The sequence below is a fragment of the Penicillium subrubescens genome (genome assembly GCF_028828155.1).
Source record: "Penicillium subrubescens strain IBT 31985 chromosome Unknown utg000004l_segment0_segment0, whole genome shotgun sequence".
NCBI lineage: Eukaryota > Fungi > Ascomycota > Eurotiomycetes > Eurotiales > Aspergillaceae > Penicillium > Penicillium subrubescens.
In genome coordinates, this window is record NW_026643154.1 from 3582367 (window position 1) to 3600654 (window position 18288).

An 18288-nucleotide genomic window follows, 5' to 3' on the forward strand; every position below is an offset into this window, starting at 1 on the left:
GATGTAAATGCAGAATATGTTTCTTAGCTTATAGCGAGAATTAAATTGCAGTGAAAGAAATCGTACTACAGACCACCTTGCTTCTGACTCCCAATTATCAAGTCATGGTTCATGCCATCTGGCGTCACAGGCGTGATACTGGTTCAGTATTCTGTATTGGCGCGGCTGATCGCCAGAAACACGCCCGATGCACCATACATGACAGAATCCATCCATGAGTCGAGGTGCCAGGACATACCGGCTGTGGAGACAGCCGAGCTACTCACACGTAGGCGGAGGTTGTGAGTGTGAGCAAAGTCAAACCCGCTGATTGCCATCAACAACTGGGGCGTCGAATTGATTTGCCCTTCGGGAAAATTGACGTAGCCGGTGTTCGTGTTGGGCAGCTGCTCCCTGGGCGACACCACCGGAGTGCCAAAGGAGCCACCAAAAATGGTCGGCTTGTCTTGTGGAAAGGCCACCCAGGTCATACGAGCCCCATAGAGTGCGGTATGCTCACCAATATCCAGACACAAGGTAAAGCCGAATCGACTGACCTTGGAGGCATAGGTGTTGAGCTTCCAGGCTTTATCTTTCGCGAGATTCAGTCCTTGAAACCATACCAACACTTGAGGAATTGCATCGAAGCTGGTAGGGAACCGAATGTCATTTCGAAAGCGCGTCTTAATGTCCCCGGACAGTGGCGTCGAGCCAGAAAGGTCACCCAGTTGGTACTCTCCGACCAGGAGATCCGACTCCGTATCGGCGACCTCCAGCCACGAACACCCGGCCGTGAAGAGATTGATATCCTTGCCCGATCGGATCGACACGCGGAAACTCTCGTTGGTGACCTGATCTGACTCCGCCGTGATGCGAAGATCAGTTTGATGGTCCATATCCACCCAAGTCAAGCCCATCGCCAGCTTGGGAGGCAGAGAGTAGGGGGGTTCAAAAGCGATATCATTGCTATCCACTTCGTCCCCGACCTCCACCGACGGGCGTTTCTCCAGAGTATTGAATACACCCACGTCGGTCGGGTAGGCGGGATAGCAGAACTGAATCCATGCCTTGTCTTCCTTGGATAACGCCGTGTTCATCTTGGTGCCCTCTCGCCCGAAGTTCTTCATCCACGTTCCCGGATATTGATACAGCATAATGGAGTCCGGGTCAAAAAGTCGAGCGGTGACCTCCGACGCACTCAGATGACGGATGATATTACGATCCGTCTGGTCTCGGCTCCAATTATTCGGTGGGTTGGCCATGTCCGCATAGACGCGCTCCGTGTTCCAGTCAATCGAACACAGCGGAGACTGGTGCTCATGCACACAACCTAGGGCATGGCCAAACTCATGGAGCACAACCCGCTGGATCTCCTGTTCGGCCGATCGGTCGGTCAACCACCCAAAGTTCATGGTCGGTTTGGGCTCACTGATTGCCGCACAAATGGTTCCGACATAGGACCATGAGCCCCCCCTTGGGCAAAGTCGATGCGGATATCTGCCGGACCAGATTCAATCCAATCGAACCGAATATTGGCAAAGAGCTGCCAGGTCTCTGCATAGCGCCGAACCTTTCGCTTCAGTCCTTCCGAGCCGGCGAGGAAGCGGATCTTCAGGGTTCGCCCACGCGCCCACAGCTTGCCGCTGTTAAGGGCCAGTTTGGACGGCTCACCCTCGCCGGCAATCCAGACACCCGCAGATTCACTGGATTCATCGCCAGGCAGTCTGCCCGTGGTGATGACTCCGTTGCGTGGGTTTTCGGCGAGACTGTTGCGAACTGCTTCTTCCTCCTGCCCCGGGGGTGCCTGTAGCTCGAAGCAGACAAAGTTGCCCGCGAAGGTTTCGATATCGGACATGGTGGGCTGTGACATAGTCGTGCAAGTGAGAACGAGTCGTGTCAGGGATGAACAGAACTTTAGGATGAGAGAATAGGGGATGCGCAGGCATGATCCGGTTGACCATGGTGTTTTCAATGTCTCATCCGAGTGCCTTCCACGCCTCCCTCGGCACCTCCCACCCTTTTCCGCCCGATGGAGACGCTGTGATCATGAGTCTGTGAATCTGGGGGGCAACTGTCGTGTCCTGCTGAGGATGTCTGTCTGAATGGCGTGTGACCCTGGGCAATTCTGGCCGACCACGAACTGGCCGCGAACCCCACAATCATGCATGAACTGTGGCGCTCACGCAGGTCCGTTCCGGGTCCCCACAGATTAGCTCCTTGAGCGAATCACATCCTCCTTTCTATTACATGGATTTGCTCCGTCCAATCAAAAGCCCAAGCGTGTAGCCCGGAGTATAAGTCCTTGATAAATTGTACGAACTCCACCTCCGCCCTCCGCCCTCCGCCCTCCGCCCTACCGAAGACATTCAAGCCGATATCATGGATCCAGAACTTGGTATGGGGTGCGGAGTGACCGATGGCTAGCTGAACAGTTACCCCTCCAAAGGGCAGGCTCGGCTATACTCGAGCGACGGGGGACAAGCCATTCGAAAGCCCCTGTGGAAGTAGTAGAGTTAGACCTGCTTCTGCTCGTGCTCTTGCTCCTGCTCTGGACCGCTCAGACGGCGATGCCGAGAGGTCAACAAGGGCAAATAGCCGAGATTTATCGGACACGTGGGTATGTGACCATATACCATGAGAGTTGGGGTGGTCAGCTCGATGTGCACAACGGTGATGTGGGGCACGTTCGTAGAGAGGAAGGCAGAGGCGAGAACTACATCTCAGCTCGTGCTGACAATCAGATTACGGGCAAGACAGTCAGTATGAGACGACGGCCATCCATGGCACTCTCCATTGTTGTATAAGAAGCAGCGCGGGCCCTGTTGAATCAACCATTCATCACCTACGAATTCAGTTCTCATCGGGTTATTCCTCTTCCCATCTTCTCAATCTTGAAATCCCACCTGCCAATTTTTTGCCGGAGCAGCGACAATGTTTAGCTACAGTGAGCTCAGTGCAGGCACTAGCCTCCTCGAACAGCAGATCGAGGAGCAAGTCCTGCTGGTGGCCGATCAGGAGCCGTTGTCCGCCAAGGAGCAGGCCGAAAGTGATCGCACACGCGAGCAGGTAAACCCCCCTTCCATGTGCAGGGTCCAAGCAGAATGTGGACGGAACCGAAAGCTGACGATCATGAACCCATGTACAGACATTGGCCTCCCTTCGTCGCACGATTGAGATGTTGGAAGGTCCTTTGGATCAGCCAGAGCAACAGATGGCACAGATCCGAGACGATTTGATTGCCAACGGACAGGCCGCGCTCTCCACCAGCGAGGACATACCCTTCCCCAGCATGGACGTCCAGCCGGGTGATAATCGCCAGGCTGTGACGAACGTGTCAAAGGGCATGTCAGGGGGCTCCAGCTCAGGAATCAAGGCTCAAGCCACCAAATTGACCAAGATGGCGGCAGAAGTAGAGAAGATCACGCCTCGTTTCAAGGCAATTCTGGTATGTGTCCCCCCAAGATCCCCCCGCCGCAACGCACCGGAGACCGTATAGACTAATGTAGAACTCTTTCCTACGCGCAGGACCAGCCATACTTGAAGAAGTACGATTCGAGCCTAAGCAAGGTCCCGCTCCTGGGAATCAAGGGTGACCAGATCTTCTACATCAAGACCTCCTCGGCGACCTTTGGGGTAGGAACGGTTGACAGCTGGGCCTTGTTTGGCGACAAGCCTAAAGACGCCAACCTGACCAGTAGCAAAGCCAATCACTTCTTCCCTTACCACGGTGATTTGTGCTTTGCAGTCGGCAAATCCATTTGGCGAAAGAAACATCGCTCGGAACACGATCCTCTCATCAAGAATGCAGTTAATCACTGGCCCGCCCTCTATGAAGAGGATTGGGAACCGTTGGGCGACCAGTGTCTCCCAGATGCGAATCTTCTCAGCATCATCCCGTATGCCGTCTTGTCGGCGAGCCGGGATAAGATCAAGTTCCATCTCCTCATCTTGACCAAGGAGGGACAGATCATGCTGCTCAAAAATGATCGTCTGGCTGGCGACAACCAGTTCCATGCGATGACGAGCACCAGCAATGAGGCTGTCACCTGGAAGAAGATTGCCTACTTCAACGACAAGGTGGTTGGGTTGGATTCGAACAACTGCACCTGGAATTTGACTATGGACTTCGACAATTACCGCTACAAGGCCGAGGACCGATTCCAGGTGGATGCATTTTCTGAATTCACCGCCACCGATGTGGGCCCGGTGGGCGTTGGCGAGGACGGATTCTTGTATAAGCGGATCGTCGAGATCTCAAATGAGACCCAGGAGGCAAACCAGGGCAAGCTCAAGTGGAACAAGTGGATTGAGCAGTTCGGTGTGACTAGCATCGGCGTTGCCTCCCCGGGAGTTCGGCTGGATCTCCATGAGTTGACGAAAACCTTGGAATCTCGATATATGGAGACCCAGAAAGCACTTTATCCGATCGTCGAGAAAATCCTAACCTTCGGAGTGACCCATAACGTCCATGCCCAGCAACTGCGGGAAGCTGCCAAGCAATATGATGACGCAGACACTGAGGAAAAGGAAGCAATTGCGGTCAAACAAGGAAAGGCTTTCGTCAAGCATACCAAGCTGTGGGCCAAGGTCTTGACCACGCAGACCAGAATGTGTCGCGAGTCGGTGGTCGGGATGCATAAGGAAATCGGGAATGTGAGATCAGACTTGGCCTCTCAAAAGATGATCTTGATTGATCAGTTGAAAGCCGTGGAAAGCAGATTGAAGAATCTCGAAGCAGATTACAAGAAGATTAATGCCTGGTTTTGGGCTGCTGTTGCGACTGCAGTTGTTGGTAAGTTGCCCGTCGTTGTTCTGTCTAGCTTCATTGAGGTAACTGACCTTACATTTAGGACTTGGCTTAACCATTCTGTTGGCGTGTACCGGTGTTGGTCTCCTGGGCTGTTGTCTGGCTGGAGCTCTATTCGTCGGAGGGTTGGTCGCCGCCTGTTCTTTGGGCGAACAACGCGGCATAATCGCCACCGAGATCAAGAACTCTGAATCAGAGCGGGACCGCCTCAAAATAGCCATTGACGAAATCACCTATGTGGTTGATAACTTCAAAGACCTGGAGGATCTCACTGGTACTTTGAACGAGTTCTGGGGTGGCATGCTGACGAATGCGATGATGCTCCAGACTATGGATAAAGCGACAGCCCAGATGCTCGGAGAGGAAGCACTCAGCTCCGCCAGCATTGAAGCCTCTTACCAGACAACTGAGGAATTAATCAAGGGCAGCCAAAGTTATCTGGCAGTCTTGAATCGCATTGGAATTAGGTTGGATGAAGAACCCGAGGATATGCCGAGTGCCGCGATGATGCCAGCGGTCGTGAACGGCGAGCAAGAAAGCAAGCCCTCTGCACCAGCAGAAACCTTTGAAACACTCGCAGTGCAGGCACGACATGCTCTGGAGTCCAGCGACTTTGACAAATATGAAGAGACAATGGAAGCCGCCCATTTCATCGACCTCGGAAGAATGACGCTAGATGTGAAGGCTACGGTCATGGAGGGGAACTGGTTCAATTTCCGCCTTCTTGGTGACAACATTTCGGCCATTGGCTTCGCGGAAACCAGGTACAATCAATATGCACCTTTGGTCGAAGTGAAGACTACCCTCCGCAATGGTCGACAGCAAATGATCGATATGATGATCGAGGTTCAGCAGTTCAGTGCTATCGGCCAAGAATGGACTCGGCAGATCCCTGACTTTCCGACCACTCCAGTCGAGGTAACGATCGCGCAGCATTTCCAAAACGAGGCAATTAAGAACTGCCAGAAGGCCAGAAACCGGACAGCCCAGGCCAACAACCTCTTCCTTGAAGTCAGTCGCAGAGTGAAGGATATGGGCCATGAAATTCAAATGCAGATTGCGGAAGCTAGCGATCGGCTGCGGGCCGAACTGGCTGGTATTGATTCTCAGCTTGAAAGCGTGAAAAGAAACCCCTGGCGGATTCTCTTCGATACCTCTTCTCTGACGGACCTTATCGCTCAGAAAGATCTTGCCATTCATGAAACGAAGGTGCAAGTTTATTTCTTGGAGGAGGCCCTGAAAGTGTCGCACACTCTCGGAGGTCAATTGGACACCTGGCAACACTTTTGTGAAAACGTCCACGGTAACCTTGGATCAATGCATAATATCCTCACTGGTCTTCGTATCTGGCTTGAGGAGGACCCATCTGAATATCGTCAACTTATCACCACAAGTTGGACTAGCATTGCTACCCAGTCAAAGCGGGTGGTGGAGCTGCTTGCTCTGACCGAAGCTACTCCGGAGTATGCCCCCCAGGCAGCAATCATGGAGAGCCAAGCAGCCTTGACCCTTGGTTCCGGGAATCCAGAACTCATGGCGGTGATGCTTCCAGAAGCCACTCTGAAGGCTTCCATCAAGGGCTATACGGAAGATGCTAAAATTGCATTTGATAGCATTGATCAGCTGCACACTCTCCCCTGGATACATGACATTGTTGCCTATTGGGATCCATCTGCCAAGAAGAAGATAACACTGGGGGGCAACGTTCTGGCATTGAGCAGTACGTATACTGAATTGATGCGCACAGAGGGCCCAACAATCCAAGACCTCAGCTGTCTGTCCATCTTGCAGATGACCCATGGGGCAAAAGCATCCAGGGGGCCCACGAAGTTGAAGACTGTGCTGAAGACATACGGTTTTATCTTGAAAAAGGCACACAAATCTGCAACTCTAGGTCAACGTCGTCTCAAGCTCCATGCTACAGAGCTGAGCGGCGCTCTTGAAGCAACAAAGTCTACTATGGCTGAGATCGTCGGACAAATTGCGGCTGCTCGGAAAGCTTTGGCTATCAAGGATAAAGAGCATCGCGATAGAGTCCGAGGCATCATCATCCACGCTGGTCTCTTAGGCTTCGCATCTGGTGCTCTTGTTGCCTCCATTATTCTTGGTTTCCAAGCTCTGGGTGCCTCTGCAGCGTCTACTGGTGGAACAACAATTGCAGCCCTCATTGCCACAGTCAGTAATGACGATGAAAAGCCCGAAGATGATGAGGAGGAAGATGAGGAGGAGGAGGATAAGGAAGATGATAAGGAGGGGAAGGGCGAGACTAAGGTTGATGAGAAAGGGTCGGGCAAGACTGGGGAGACGAAGAAAACGAAACAACTCAAGGAGGGCTTCAAGCAGGCTCAAAAGAAATGGTCTGAGTTTAACTCCATTCGCGCTGCTGTCAAGGATGTTGCGGTCAGCACGGAGCTTGGCCGGTCCATCTTTGGTGATATGCCGATTGCTGCTTTGGTCACGACACTTGTGGCTTTGGAATCGGCTGTGGAAACCATGGAATCTGCCATCAAAATCATGGACTCGGCTCATTCTGCTCTGCAACGGCTCTTCCACTGGGAAGAAAAGATTGCCTCTTCTCTTCAGAGCATGGTTACCAAGTATGAGGCTCTGAGCGCGAACGTTCAAGAGTCTGGAGATCTTGCTGCACTGTCTCCGGAGGATGGCAAAGCGCTTGAGAGTGCATGGAACGAAGTGTCCGCAGGTGTCGATGGATGGCTTTCATTTGCCAATCGCCAGGGTATTAGATTCGACATCGACGATGATGCTCTTGCCTGATAGCAGTCATGCAGCGACTAGAGTTGGGATATTTATTTTTTTTTTTTTTTTGATTCTGGGTTATTGATTGATTAATTGATTTTGCACAAGATTGTTACTTATAGTTAGTTCATGTTGATAGCTCGAATCGTTTGCCTTGGTCTTCTATGCCATTCTCGGGTAATACTATACATAGCAAAACCTGCCGTGTCTGTAGCAATTAACGTTTCCGGTTGGTGATCTGCCACTTCCCCGATAAAGCGCGAAACGTAAATGATCATCCGGACGGCTTCCGCTACGGAAAGTGTAAGGTCTTTAGCAGAGAGTACCGATGAGCGACGATAAAGTGCCTCGCCGCCGATAACTTTGTGCCAACACAACTTACAAGCCCTGCAATACCTCATTCGGCTTATATATGCCATCGATCACGCATAAGATTCAGCCTGGGCTCTTCTAAGAAAGCTTAATATTGCCATCGCGATTTGGTACTACGTGGATCCTGGATCTCTGAGCCGTTAGAAAGCCTAACGGTACAAGGCTATTGATGTGCTCAAGGTATGAATAATGTCTTTTTAATCCCGAGTTGCACGTCTGACACATGCCTTTTTAGCAAAGATTCCAACTCCTGCTCTTCCCCAACGTATTTAGACTTCGCCATCTATCATATTGTTAGCTACGAAATGAGAAAGGAAAAACTATGACGGGACGCATTTAGAGTGAAATACTCACTTCTCTAATCCAAAAGATCCAGTATTTCAATACACTTTTGATAACATTTGCGATACGCAGCTAACTAGCAGAAAATACCATAAATCGATAGTACATTGAACCAGTATAGGTGTCATACTAAACCCAGCCTCCGGCTTTTCTCTCTCGATAGGAGACAACTTTACCCGTTAAATAGACAGCTACCAGTTAAATTCCAGTTCATAATCTCTTCCGAAACTGGATCATTATACAGCGATATCCATAGTCATTATCGGTGCCGGGGCGGAGATATTCGTGATGGACACTTTCGAATCCCGACCCGTATACGAGCGGCTGCTAGGATTGGATGTAAACGTGAAGCTCTTATTTCCCGTACTTCCCGGGAACGGATCTCCAGGGTCACCGCGGCCTGCACGTGTGGCGAGCTGATTCAGAGAATCAGCCTGCATGAGACCTACTTTGTAATGGCGTTCGTCATGATTATCATCCCGCGAGTCGTCAATGTGCCAGACTACATCTTGAGGTTAGTTGAGTGTAACGGTGTTAAAATAAGGAAAGGATATCGTACCGAGAAGACCGAATCCAGGAAGTGACTGGTCAAACCCGATAGGCTCGCGATTCTCTAGTAAAAAGTACTCCTGGCTTGCATTATCGCCATTCTTCCACAGTCGATAGACTTGCAGCTTGTCCTCCACGGCGTTCAATGTGATGGATTGTGTCCGGGTATCCACGATTTTATCCACCCAGCCCTGGGTCACTTTGCACCATGCGGAGGGGTGGCAAGGCTGAACGCCTGGTGGTGAACCACCCCATGATCCTCCGGCCATAAGACACCAATTTCCAGCAGCCTCAGAGCTGTAATCGATATCGTAAAGATCCGGCCAACCGAAAACGAGATGGCCTAGCTCATGGGTAGCCACACCGACTTTCGCATCTTCCGGGATCGTAAGGAAGGCAAAGACATTAACTCCGTTAACACTAGTGACAGCTGGTAGTGTCCACTTAAGAGACCAAATTTCGTCCTTTATTCCGGTCTCCTCGGCGCCCTGTCCAGCATGCACCACAATAAGAGCATCGACGTAGCCATTGTGGTCATTATCATACGGAGCGAAATTAACTTGACCTTTTGCCGCATCTAGTGCATCCGCAGCCATAGTCTGAGCATTTGGAGCAGCATCGGTCATCCCGCTATTGCCATGTGCGTAGGCTGATTGCTTACGGGGCATGCGCAGAGGGCCAACAACCTCGCCGCTGAAGCTGATCTTACCACCGCTAACCTCATTGTAATATTCAGTGACGCTGCCAGTGTCGACTTTTCCAGTGGAGAAAAAAAGATCGTTGAAGTATTGTGCGGCATTTGCTCCCATTTTTTTATCTGGAAAGTCAACAAGGATCACAGCAGCCCTATTTTCGGGCGTTGCTGTTAGCTAACATAACATAACAGTTCGCGATGAAAAATTAGTCGATTTACCTACCGAATAGTACCACGAAGAGGAGTTCTTTCTAATGCCGCTCTGCTCAACCTGCTTGCAGAGACAACAGTCTCAAAATGAGATTCAGGGAAGATGCATCCATCGTTCAGACCTGTGCGTGTTCCAGTCCGGGCGCTGAAGGAAGGACGTCCCGGACCTTGTGTGGCGATAGAGGGAGCAGAGAGAGCATTCGGTTCATATCGGAGTCGAGCAAGGAGATCTGGGTGGGGAGGGACAAGACATGGTCTCGTGTCATCACATGCATGTCCTGAAGTCATCCTGCCGCTGGTATTTCCTCTCTTATGTAGTATATGGAAGTATGTATAAGATTAAATATGTCCCACTAGATTTTGTGGAGCTAGATGCGAAGTTAAATTTTTTTTCCAGTGAGGGGAAAACGCCAGCTTTTATAGAAGACCTGGCACAAATATTATTTTCAAATATAATGATAATAGCTTGGATGGTGCATCTACGGTGAGCGAGTAGGTGTTTATGCCAATAATCTTATGACCAAGGAATCCCAACTATTCTCAGGCATTTGCCACTATTAATCACTTTTTACGGATAGAATAACAATTATTGGCGTTGTTCTGCCCGTTCTCATCTTCAGAAATCTGGGATGAGTGTTTATGTGATCATATTCGTTCTTAATCTGGCCTAGAACCTGTCGGAGGTGTAGGTAACAAAAAAGCATGTTCTAGATTCTCGATCGCTCAGTTGACGTAAGCCACTCGATTAACCAGCACCGACTCTTACTGCCTAAGCTAAGGCGGACGAAAAGATCGCGCCCAATTATCTGCTTCCTCCTTCATCAAGAATTGAACTCTGTAACCAAGTCTGTAGGGACGGCCAGCTGCTTGCAGTAACTATCTGCACAGTATAAGAGGGATAACTACGATTACATCGCAAGCCCGACAATCAAATATTCCGCTGCTGTTTACAGAAAGCCTGTTGAATCAACCCATCATAGCTCATACGTTGGAGTTCTAGACTAGCATATTAATGAAATAAACTTTGCATCTACAAAAAATCAAGCATAGCCTATCTAGTGCTACAGCCAGGTGATCAAAAGTGTAACAACCAGGAGTGTGTGTGGAATCAAGCACCCGCATTTTCCGATTTGCCGCTAATTAACACCTTTGCCCATCGGCCATGGGCCCTCGTGTCCTTACCACGTTAAAATTATTGGAGATTGACGGGCATTTCCTAGTCTCTGGAGAGGGTAACGAGTTGAAAATTTGAGTTTTATGCATCTTGTTGGTCTAATGTGGAGTGGCCCGACTCTGATAGCTCTAGACTTTACAGACTGGTACAAGTCGTAATGGCCCAGTCTCGCAGTGGGGGAAACGCGGTGCCCTGGATAAGGTATTTCTGTATAGAATTTTCACTTGGTCCCAATGAATACTGACTAAATGCAAGATATAGAAGCATCATAATTCAATCGATTATGCAACGGCACCATACGAGTTGCCAAAGCACACTTTGCAGATCATATCCTGGTAGTAGTGGAGAAAAGCCATGGGTTTTGTGATCATACGACTTGGAATAATGGGACTTTAATGTATCAATTATTCTAGACGAGGTTCAAGGCATAGCGGACAAAAAGAGACCTCTGCCTTTTGATATCTCTTTTTTGAAGACGTCAAAAAATACCTCCCCCTCGCCATCAAGTACTGGGCCAATGAATCTCTTCGTACGCTTATGATCCCAGTTGTCACCCCTAGTCACACACTGAAGCTGTCTGCTTTCGGAAATCGCCAAACCGTCTCAAGTATCACCTATTATTATTTTTGGAGCGTATTTAGCAAAAAGGTTTCTATGATAACCAGGGTTAAGCAACCGCATAACGCAATTATGTCACATTCAAGCTGAACCAGGCCTAGGAAATACAGAGCCGCCTAACAGATAGGCTACGGAGGGTTTACCCATGGTACTATATACACGATAGTTTTTTAAGTTAGAGTTTTAAGGTTTCTTTTATACCTTACGATCGCCAGATCGGCCTACATAACGTTTTTGGACAATAGCAACCAAAGAAAGTTCAATGCGCATCATGGGACTGCGCATCATGGGACTTCCGAGTTAAAGTGTTCTCCATCTGCCTTGGTGACGCTTGCCACTGTGCTCTTAGCCTCGCATGGGGCTGAGCTTGGGCGGCTGAAGTCGGTGTGTATTATTCGTATAGCTAACCTTTTTCTCGTTCGAATCGCCTACAGCAATGCCAATTTGAATGAAAGGCCGAAGAGGAGACAAGTCACAGAACGAAAACACGCCTTCCACGCGTTATGCGGATTCCGCATCCAAGAGGTACTAGGGGACAGGTCTTGGGCCTTTTATCTGCAAGAGTTTAGTGGAACTTATGGACGGCATGGTGGGCTATCCGTGCCCTTCACTGCGCTGCGACCCACCCACTCGCTGACGCTCATGGGTGCGCCGCATGTCTTTCATAATCATATATCCATCATAAATTTTCCAATATATCATACAATCAGCTATTGCAAACACCCAACATGCCGATATGTGCCAATCTTAACGAAGACCGAATGGGTAAAGTCTTCGCAGCTGTAATACGCGAAAAGAAACCGAATATTTCGAAGATTGCGCTTGAATTTGACGTGTCTTACCAAAAACCCTTGTCAGTCGCGTCAAAATGGCCAAATCGCTTCTTTTACCAAAGGATTCGCAGAGAAACACTCTTTGTGCATACCAGGAGACAGTCTTAATCAACCGGATAGTTAAATTGCGCGATTGGAACCTTCCACCTACCGCTGGGCTTATAGAACATGGGCGAATCGCGCGTTCGCTCGAGCAGGTCAGCCGGATAGATAGGTTAGTAGGATGTGGGCATATCGCTTTATAGCACGTCTTCCAGCGCACCTAAGCCTAGCCCCAGTGAAGCTAAAGTTTCATGTTCTCTTTCGAAACCTTCACCCAAAACATACTGTCTTGCTTAGAGAAAAACCAAGTCTCCTGATTTTGCAAACCGATGGATATAACGGTTCGTCCCTTCTGGTGCGAATCACTTGAGTCTCCAACAAATGAATATTCTTCATTGTTGACGCCTTAGATGAATGCCAAGCATCAAATGGATGTCTTTTGGCACTCTTGTCCCTGTATTTTCTCTACAATGGAAAACGGTGGTGAACTTCTTCGCTACCCCAAGGCCTACCCCAGACACTGAGAAGAATTTCACGGTCTACATATCCCAACATATCTCTGCTTTGGAAGGAGATATTCGCAATTACCTCAATAGTCATATAAATCAGCTGCTTGATTTTGTTCTCGAAAGCACAGACTTACAAGACAAAATCAAATCCAAAATCATTGAGGCGGTTGATTGAATGTATAAGACTTGAATGTGTCCAAATGCGATGAGCCAACCTTTTATAAGGCTTCGGGCCCAGTCCGTAGGCCCAAAGCTTAGCTTGGTTCTGAGATGTCTAGGCAGTACTCTTGGTCCAGATTCGACTATTCTTAAGCTGCATGACCCACTGATCTCTGGCAGTGCTCATGATCATCCAGATCTTATGAACCAATTGTGTTGCAAGACACATTTTACCCGCCCTGTGATCGGTAAATCCGGACTCCGCGTTCGATGATACTTATCCGCAGAGGCAGGATCGCGTGCCCCGCATGCGGACAACTTTAAAGTAATACGCATGTTTCCATGGGTTTTGCCCCAGCTGGACCACCAGCGGCCCACCAAAAAGCGTACGTTTTCCAATTTTCCATGGTGAAGAGCATATCCTAAAACCCCAGTTTTGCTTGAGCAACAGGTGATTTTCCCAAATTCAGCAACTGACTAAAACATTTCCTGGTCGAGCGATGCCCAAGGATTCAAAAGAATGGAGAACCAGTGACTGAGCCTCATGGGTACTGGCCAGACATACAACTACGTCATGATCGATATTACATAATCCGTTTAGTGGACAAAGTTATAAGTTACTGTGATAAAGGTAAGTATTCAAGTTACCTAACCTGGTGCTGACGCAAGGTCTAGGAAATATCAAAAGTCCCCTGCACGATAAATCTTCCTGATAATCATACATAATCTATCACTTTTGATACGAATAAAAACATACAGTCGCAATCGATTGAGGACGTAACATCTCTTCCTAGTCATTCGCGTCCTTCACCTTCTCCTCTTTCACCCGCTGCGCGAATCTTTCCAAAGGGGTCGGACGGTGCTGCTGCAGTCACAGGACACGGAGGGGCCAACTCTGCTCATATAGATCCCTCCTGTTACTAGCCAATGTGATAATGTCATGTAAAACATTGGCCAGAGTATGTGCATTTCTCACGAAATCGCCAAACTGCTACTGGGGGGGGGGGGGGGGGGGTTGGACAGTCGTCAGGTAGAGGTGAACCCATCACTTGTTCTTATAGGATAGTTCGAAAATAGATTACCGCCGTTTGAAGACGCTTGCTGTTGTTCTCATGGCCCCGGAATGGCACCCGAGACAACGCCAATTGGCGTTGAGTTATGCTGGAATGACCCGCTGGAGCAATTAATTTTCGCTGGAGATATGGGGTGAATATAATAAGCCAATTCCAACACCGCTCAAATGCAAACGCTTTAGTTGGGTGCAAATCATCATAATGATCTCGCACCGAGTCACCATGCGTAAATGCAGATAGTCTGCTCACATACCATTTAATCTTCCAGAAGATCCATTCCAACACCACGAAGAGCACCGACAGCCCACTCGGGATACTTTGTCTTATCTCCGGAATAAATATTAGAGAAGAATTGGCGAAGGAAAGCCGGGTACCGGTCTTCAATGATCGCCTGTCGTACAGATCCCATCAATTTCAGCATGTAATGCTCATTATGCATGATTAAATTGCTTACGTACTGCACTCTGATCAGATTAGAGGGCTCAGAGGCGTGCTCAGATCGACTCAGTGAGCAAAAGCGGCGAGGGTCTGAGCACCAAAACGGAAGGGGAAAGCCAGGCCTGGCATAGGAAATCCGGTCGGCACGCAGTATAAGTACAAGTGTGTATATATGAGGCTCCATGTAAGGGAGTTACAAGGTGAACGATTCCCTATAAAGAGAGGAGAGGAGAGGAGTAGGTGAAAGGAGAAATGAAGATGGAGGGAAAAGAAAGTTGGAAGGTCCAAGTCGGAGAGAGCGGTTTGAAGGAGACCAGGATGGAGGAGGTCCAAACAAAGACTTTAGCCGGAGATCTCCTGTCTATCAGAGCTCAACACCTACAAGATTTACAGTAGAAGCAATGAAATGCGATTTGCATGCAAATTTCCATAATATTTACACATAGCTCATCTGGATCTGTACACAACGCCAACGCCACGAGCACCAGGCAATAGAAACTAAAAATGCAAGCAAAAAATGCAAACGCCATGATAAATACAGTCCCAAGATGTGTCCCAGCTCATCAGCAGCGTATCACACATGTCCTGCGTGGAGCTTATCGAAGCAGAAGCAAAAGACCCAAGTCCGATCCACAGGTCTTCAATGGTAAGGTGTAGGTATACTTTCCAACTTTTCCAAAAGTGACAAAGTTACAAGTTTCAAAGCTCATCACCATGACGGGGTCTACCATCCAACGGCAGGTCGCCCGCCATGAATCCACCTGCTTTTACCCGTAAAGCAAAGTTGACCAATACAACAGCTACAAGACCCACACTGACAACGGTAGGTCCCCATTTCTCGTAGTAGACTCGCTTGACATCGCGGCGCTTTCGGATCTTGTCCACACGCCAGACGTACAGCATGAGGGAGTAGACGAGTGCACCGGCGGCTAGAAGGGTAAAGGCCCATGCGCTGGCCAGTGAGATCGAGTCGATGCCGAAGTTGAGAAGGGTGGCGGCAATACCACCCAGGATGATGGAGAATTCCAGCCAGGAGAGGAATGTGCGTTCAGCGGCAAAGTAGACCTTGGGTTCGACACGGACGGGGACGAAGATTTCTATGATATGTTTAGTTGGGAGTGCGACCGCTGAGAGGAGAGCATGGAATAAAACAGCTTCGGGGGTGAAGAACTTACTCTTGCCAGGGGGAGCATGGAATCGCTGGAACCTGCGCTGGGTACCGAGCACCTGAATACCGCGCGCCTCTTGGGGCGGCATCTCGGTAGGCCGGGGCCGAGGAACGATCGCCCAGAGTCCCTGCGCAATCGCACGTCCAGTCTTGCGGACCCAATGCTTAACCAGTTGTTCCGCATAGTAAGCACCACCAACGCGGCGTGCCTCCTCCAGCTCATCCGAGTCCACAGTGTCGTACTCGTCGTCAGAATCATACAGAGGGTAATCCTCGTCTCCGGGGAGCGGGCGCGCAGCAATGCGTTCCTCAATGTCCAACTCGTTTCCGTTCGTCTCGGTAAACAGGTATCGGTCATCTGAGCCCTCGCGCGACCCGTTTAGTGTGGCGCTCTCAGTGATCTGCGGAGACTCATCGTCATCCGAGTCCTCTTCATTCACGGACAGCGACGTGCTCGCCATCGGGCGGTGGATACCGTAGCGGCGAGTTGGTGGCTTGCGGATGTCGGTGGCCATTTGCGGGTACCAGAAGGGTAGGAGGTCGATGCGGGTGGGGAAAAGGGTAGCTGTGCCGTGAATAAACTTGCTGAACTTGGGAACGGCCTCGACGAGGTGCGACGCTGTGAGATCTCGAATCCACTGCGGCGGCTCCTGGCCTGCCTGGGTCTGCAGCTTGACCTCCAGCACAGCGTACGGGAAACGGTCAATATCCTCAGGCGGCAGTTGCGAGAATGGGAAGTCAACGCCAATATCCATGCGCCGCCAATTGGCTCCAGCGCGCCGGCGGCCATCCAGGTTGTCCTCGCGAATCATAGTAAGCTCCGTATCGAGCGAGATACGCACACGAGCATCACCGGGCAGCTGGAAAGCGGTACGGTGGTAGAATGTGCGGGTGACGGGAACGAGGCGACGAGTAATGACTCGGTATTGGATCTCACGGGCAAGCTGCTCAAGATCGTTGATCTCGTCGGCGCTCTTCTTACCTTCCTTGCGCATCTTGTCAAAGACCTGCTCGACAGTCATGCGGCCATCCAGGAAGGCATTGACGTTCTTCTCCTTGAGGGCAAAACGGGCCTTGACAGACTTTTCACCCGTCCAGTCTTCACGGTGAGTCTTGCGCTCCACGAAAATCTGGTCGCTCTCCATGCCTCCATACCAGCGCAGACGAATGGCCTCGGCGCCCTCGGTCTTCTTTAGACGACCTTGGTACAGCTCCCAGGTATCAGGGTTGTCGTAGTAGATGGAGGAGATGGCCGTATCTTTCTCTTCAAACTCCTTGCTGGCATTGAAAACCAACACGGGTAAGTGCTTCAAAATCACCAGCTTCAGCTCGGTGATGTTGTCGCGATGCACCCAGTACTTAGTGGTCTGACGCACAAAGTTCTGCTGGGTTCCACCAGCGGATGAGTCACCCTTGACTGGGTTACCCTTGGTGCGAACCAGGTCGTAGAGTTTGGAGAGCTTCACAACGAAGGCGTCGTAGTTATCCTTGAAGAAGGGCTTGGCATTGAGTCGGGCCGCGAAGACGGGCTTGAGATACCATTTTGTCTCTTTCTGTGGAGGAAGTTAGTCAATTGGCTTCATTGCAATGCAGCGAAACCCCCAGATCGTGACTCTCAGGACCAGGGTCGAGATCTGCGGCCGGATGGTAAGTAAAGGCAACGGGGTGGACCACCACATACATCGTGCTTCTTGATGATCTTCTGGAAACCAGTATAATTCAATTGGGTGAATTTAGCCAGATCATGCACATCGGCGATAATATCGGAAAGGTCTTGTTCCAACAGCAAAAAATCCTCGTCGGTGGGTGGTGGCCTCGACGTGCGGGCGCTCTGGCGACGGGAACCGGTGCTGTCGTCGAGAGAGGAGACGACGTCATTCACCTCTACTTCACTCGCTTTAATGCGCTCGACGATTTCCTCAGACTTGCGCTTCTGGAAGAGAAAGACCTTTTCGAGTTCAGACTCAAGCAGAGTGACGAAGGTAATCTCGTCATCCTCGGTCCATTCCTTGCGGGCGGGTTTGACGTTGTCCGGGGTGGGTTGGGTGACAAAGTCGGTTTTGAGAGCTTTCTTGAGTTCGTCGTAGGCAATGTAGTACGGGTAGTACTCCTTGATCATGGAGGATCGGAGATGCTCGCCGAACCTGCAAGGAAGATGTTAGTTTGGGAGTGTCGGGAGCATCGAGAGGGTGGCCGAATCAGCAAAGCTATGCGGGGATCGGAATGCATCGCAGGTGAGGGCGAGCTATCTGAGAGGCCAGGACATCGGCAGGGGTGGCTGGGATGTGTGGTGTCGAGAGCAATGGGACTGGGGAAGGTGAGGGGGGGGTTACCGTACCTCATGATGGGCAGAGTTGAGGGAGAACGAAGCTTGACGAGATCAATCCAGCATGGCAAGAAGAGGAAAATTCCAGTTGGGCGAGGGCGAGGGCTGTTAAGAGCAGAGGCGGCGATACTCTATCGGCCGCCCGAGAACGGCTAGACTGGGGGGAGGGAAGAGACCCATTCGGTCATTTCCACTGGGCCCCGCCCAGAACGAACTGAGCTTCCAACGTGGTTTCTTG

At 50.2% G+C, this 18288-nt stretch overlaps 5 protein-coding genes across 5 annotated transcripts; all 5 read right to left on the bottom strand.

The window, feature by feature from the left end:
* Positions 1–143: 143 nt before the first annotated feature.
* Positions 144–1834, bottom strand: N7473_006332 (uncharacterized protein; the record flags this gene model as incomplete). The annotated part of the gene is made up of 2 exons (XM_057152272.1): positions 144–1407; positions 1434–1834. 2 exons carry the CDS (start codon positions 1832–1834, stop codon positions 144–146), a joined length of 1665 nt encoding a protein of 554 aa, XP_057010077.1.
* Positions 1835–3537: 1703 nt separating this feature from the next.
* Positions 3538–3993, bottom strand: N7473_006333 (uncharacterized protein; the record flags this gene model as incomplete). Its single annotated transcript, XM_057152273.1, has 1 exon — positions 3538–3993. The coding sequence occupies one exon, from the start codon at positions 3991–3993 to the stop codon at positions 3538–3540; it is 456 nt and encodes a 151-aa protein (XP_057010078.1).
* A 1465-nt stretch (positions 3994–5458) lies between these two features.
* Positions 5459–5986, bottom strand: N7473_006334 (uncharacterized protein; the record flags this gene model as incomplete). Its single annotated transcript, XM_057152274.1, has 1 exon — positions 5459–5986. The coding sequence occupies one exon, from the start codon at positions 5984–5986 to the stop codon at positions 5459–5461; it is 528 nt and encodes a 175-aa protein (XP_057010079.1).
* Positions 5987–8493: 2507 nt separating this feature from the next.
* Positions 8494–9998, bottom strand: N7473_006335 (M6 family metalloprotease domain-containing protein; the record flags this gene model as incomplete). The annotated part of the gene is made up of 3 exons (XM_057152275.1): positions 8494–8759; positions 8817–9652; positions 9724–9998. 3 exons carry the CDS (start codon positions 9996–9998, stop codon positions 8494–8496), a joined length of 1377 nt encoding a protein of 458 aa, XP_057010080.1.
* A 4975-nt stretch (positions 9999–14973) lies between these two features.
* On the bottom strand, positions 14974–18240 carry vtc4 (putative vacuolar transporter chaperone (Vtc4)). The gene is made up of 4 exons (XM_057152276.1): positions 18063–18240; positions 17406–17868; positions 15732–17277; positions 14974–15653 (listed from the first exon to the last, which is right to left on the bottom strand). Exons 1-4 carry the CDS (start codon positions 18065–18067, stop codon positions 15256–15258), a joined length of 2412 nt encoding a protein of 803 aa, XP_057010081.1. The 5' UTR covers positions 18068–18240; the 3' UTR covers positions 14974–15255.
* Between the last annotated feature and the right edge of the window lie 48 nt (positions 18241–18288).

Bases quoted from the DNA above. Each gene is read 5' to 3' on its own strand.
- vtc4 (XM_057152276.1), bottom strand. The intron at 17,278-17,405 runs GTATGTGGTGGT...CTTCCTCCACAG, and splicing joins AGATCATCAAGAAGCACGAT to AAAGAGACAAAATGGTATCT. The intron at 15,654-15,731 runs GTAAGTTCTTCA...AACATATCATAG, and splicing joins CCATGCTCCCCCTGGCAAGA to AAATCTTCGTCCCCGTCCGT.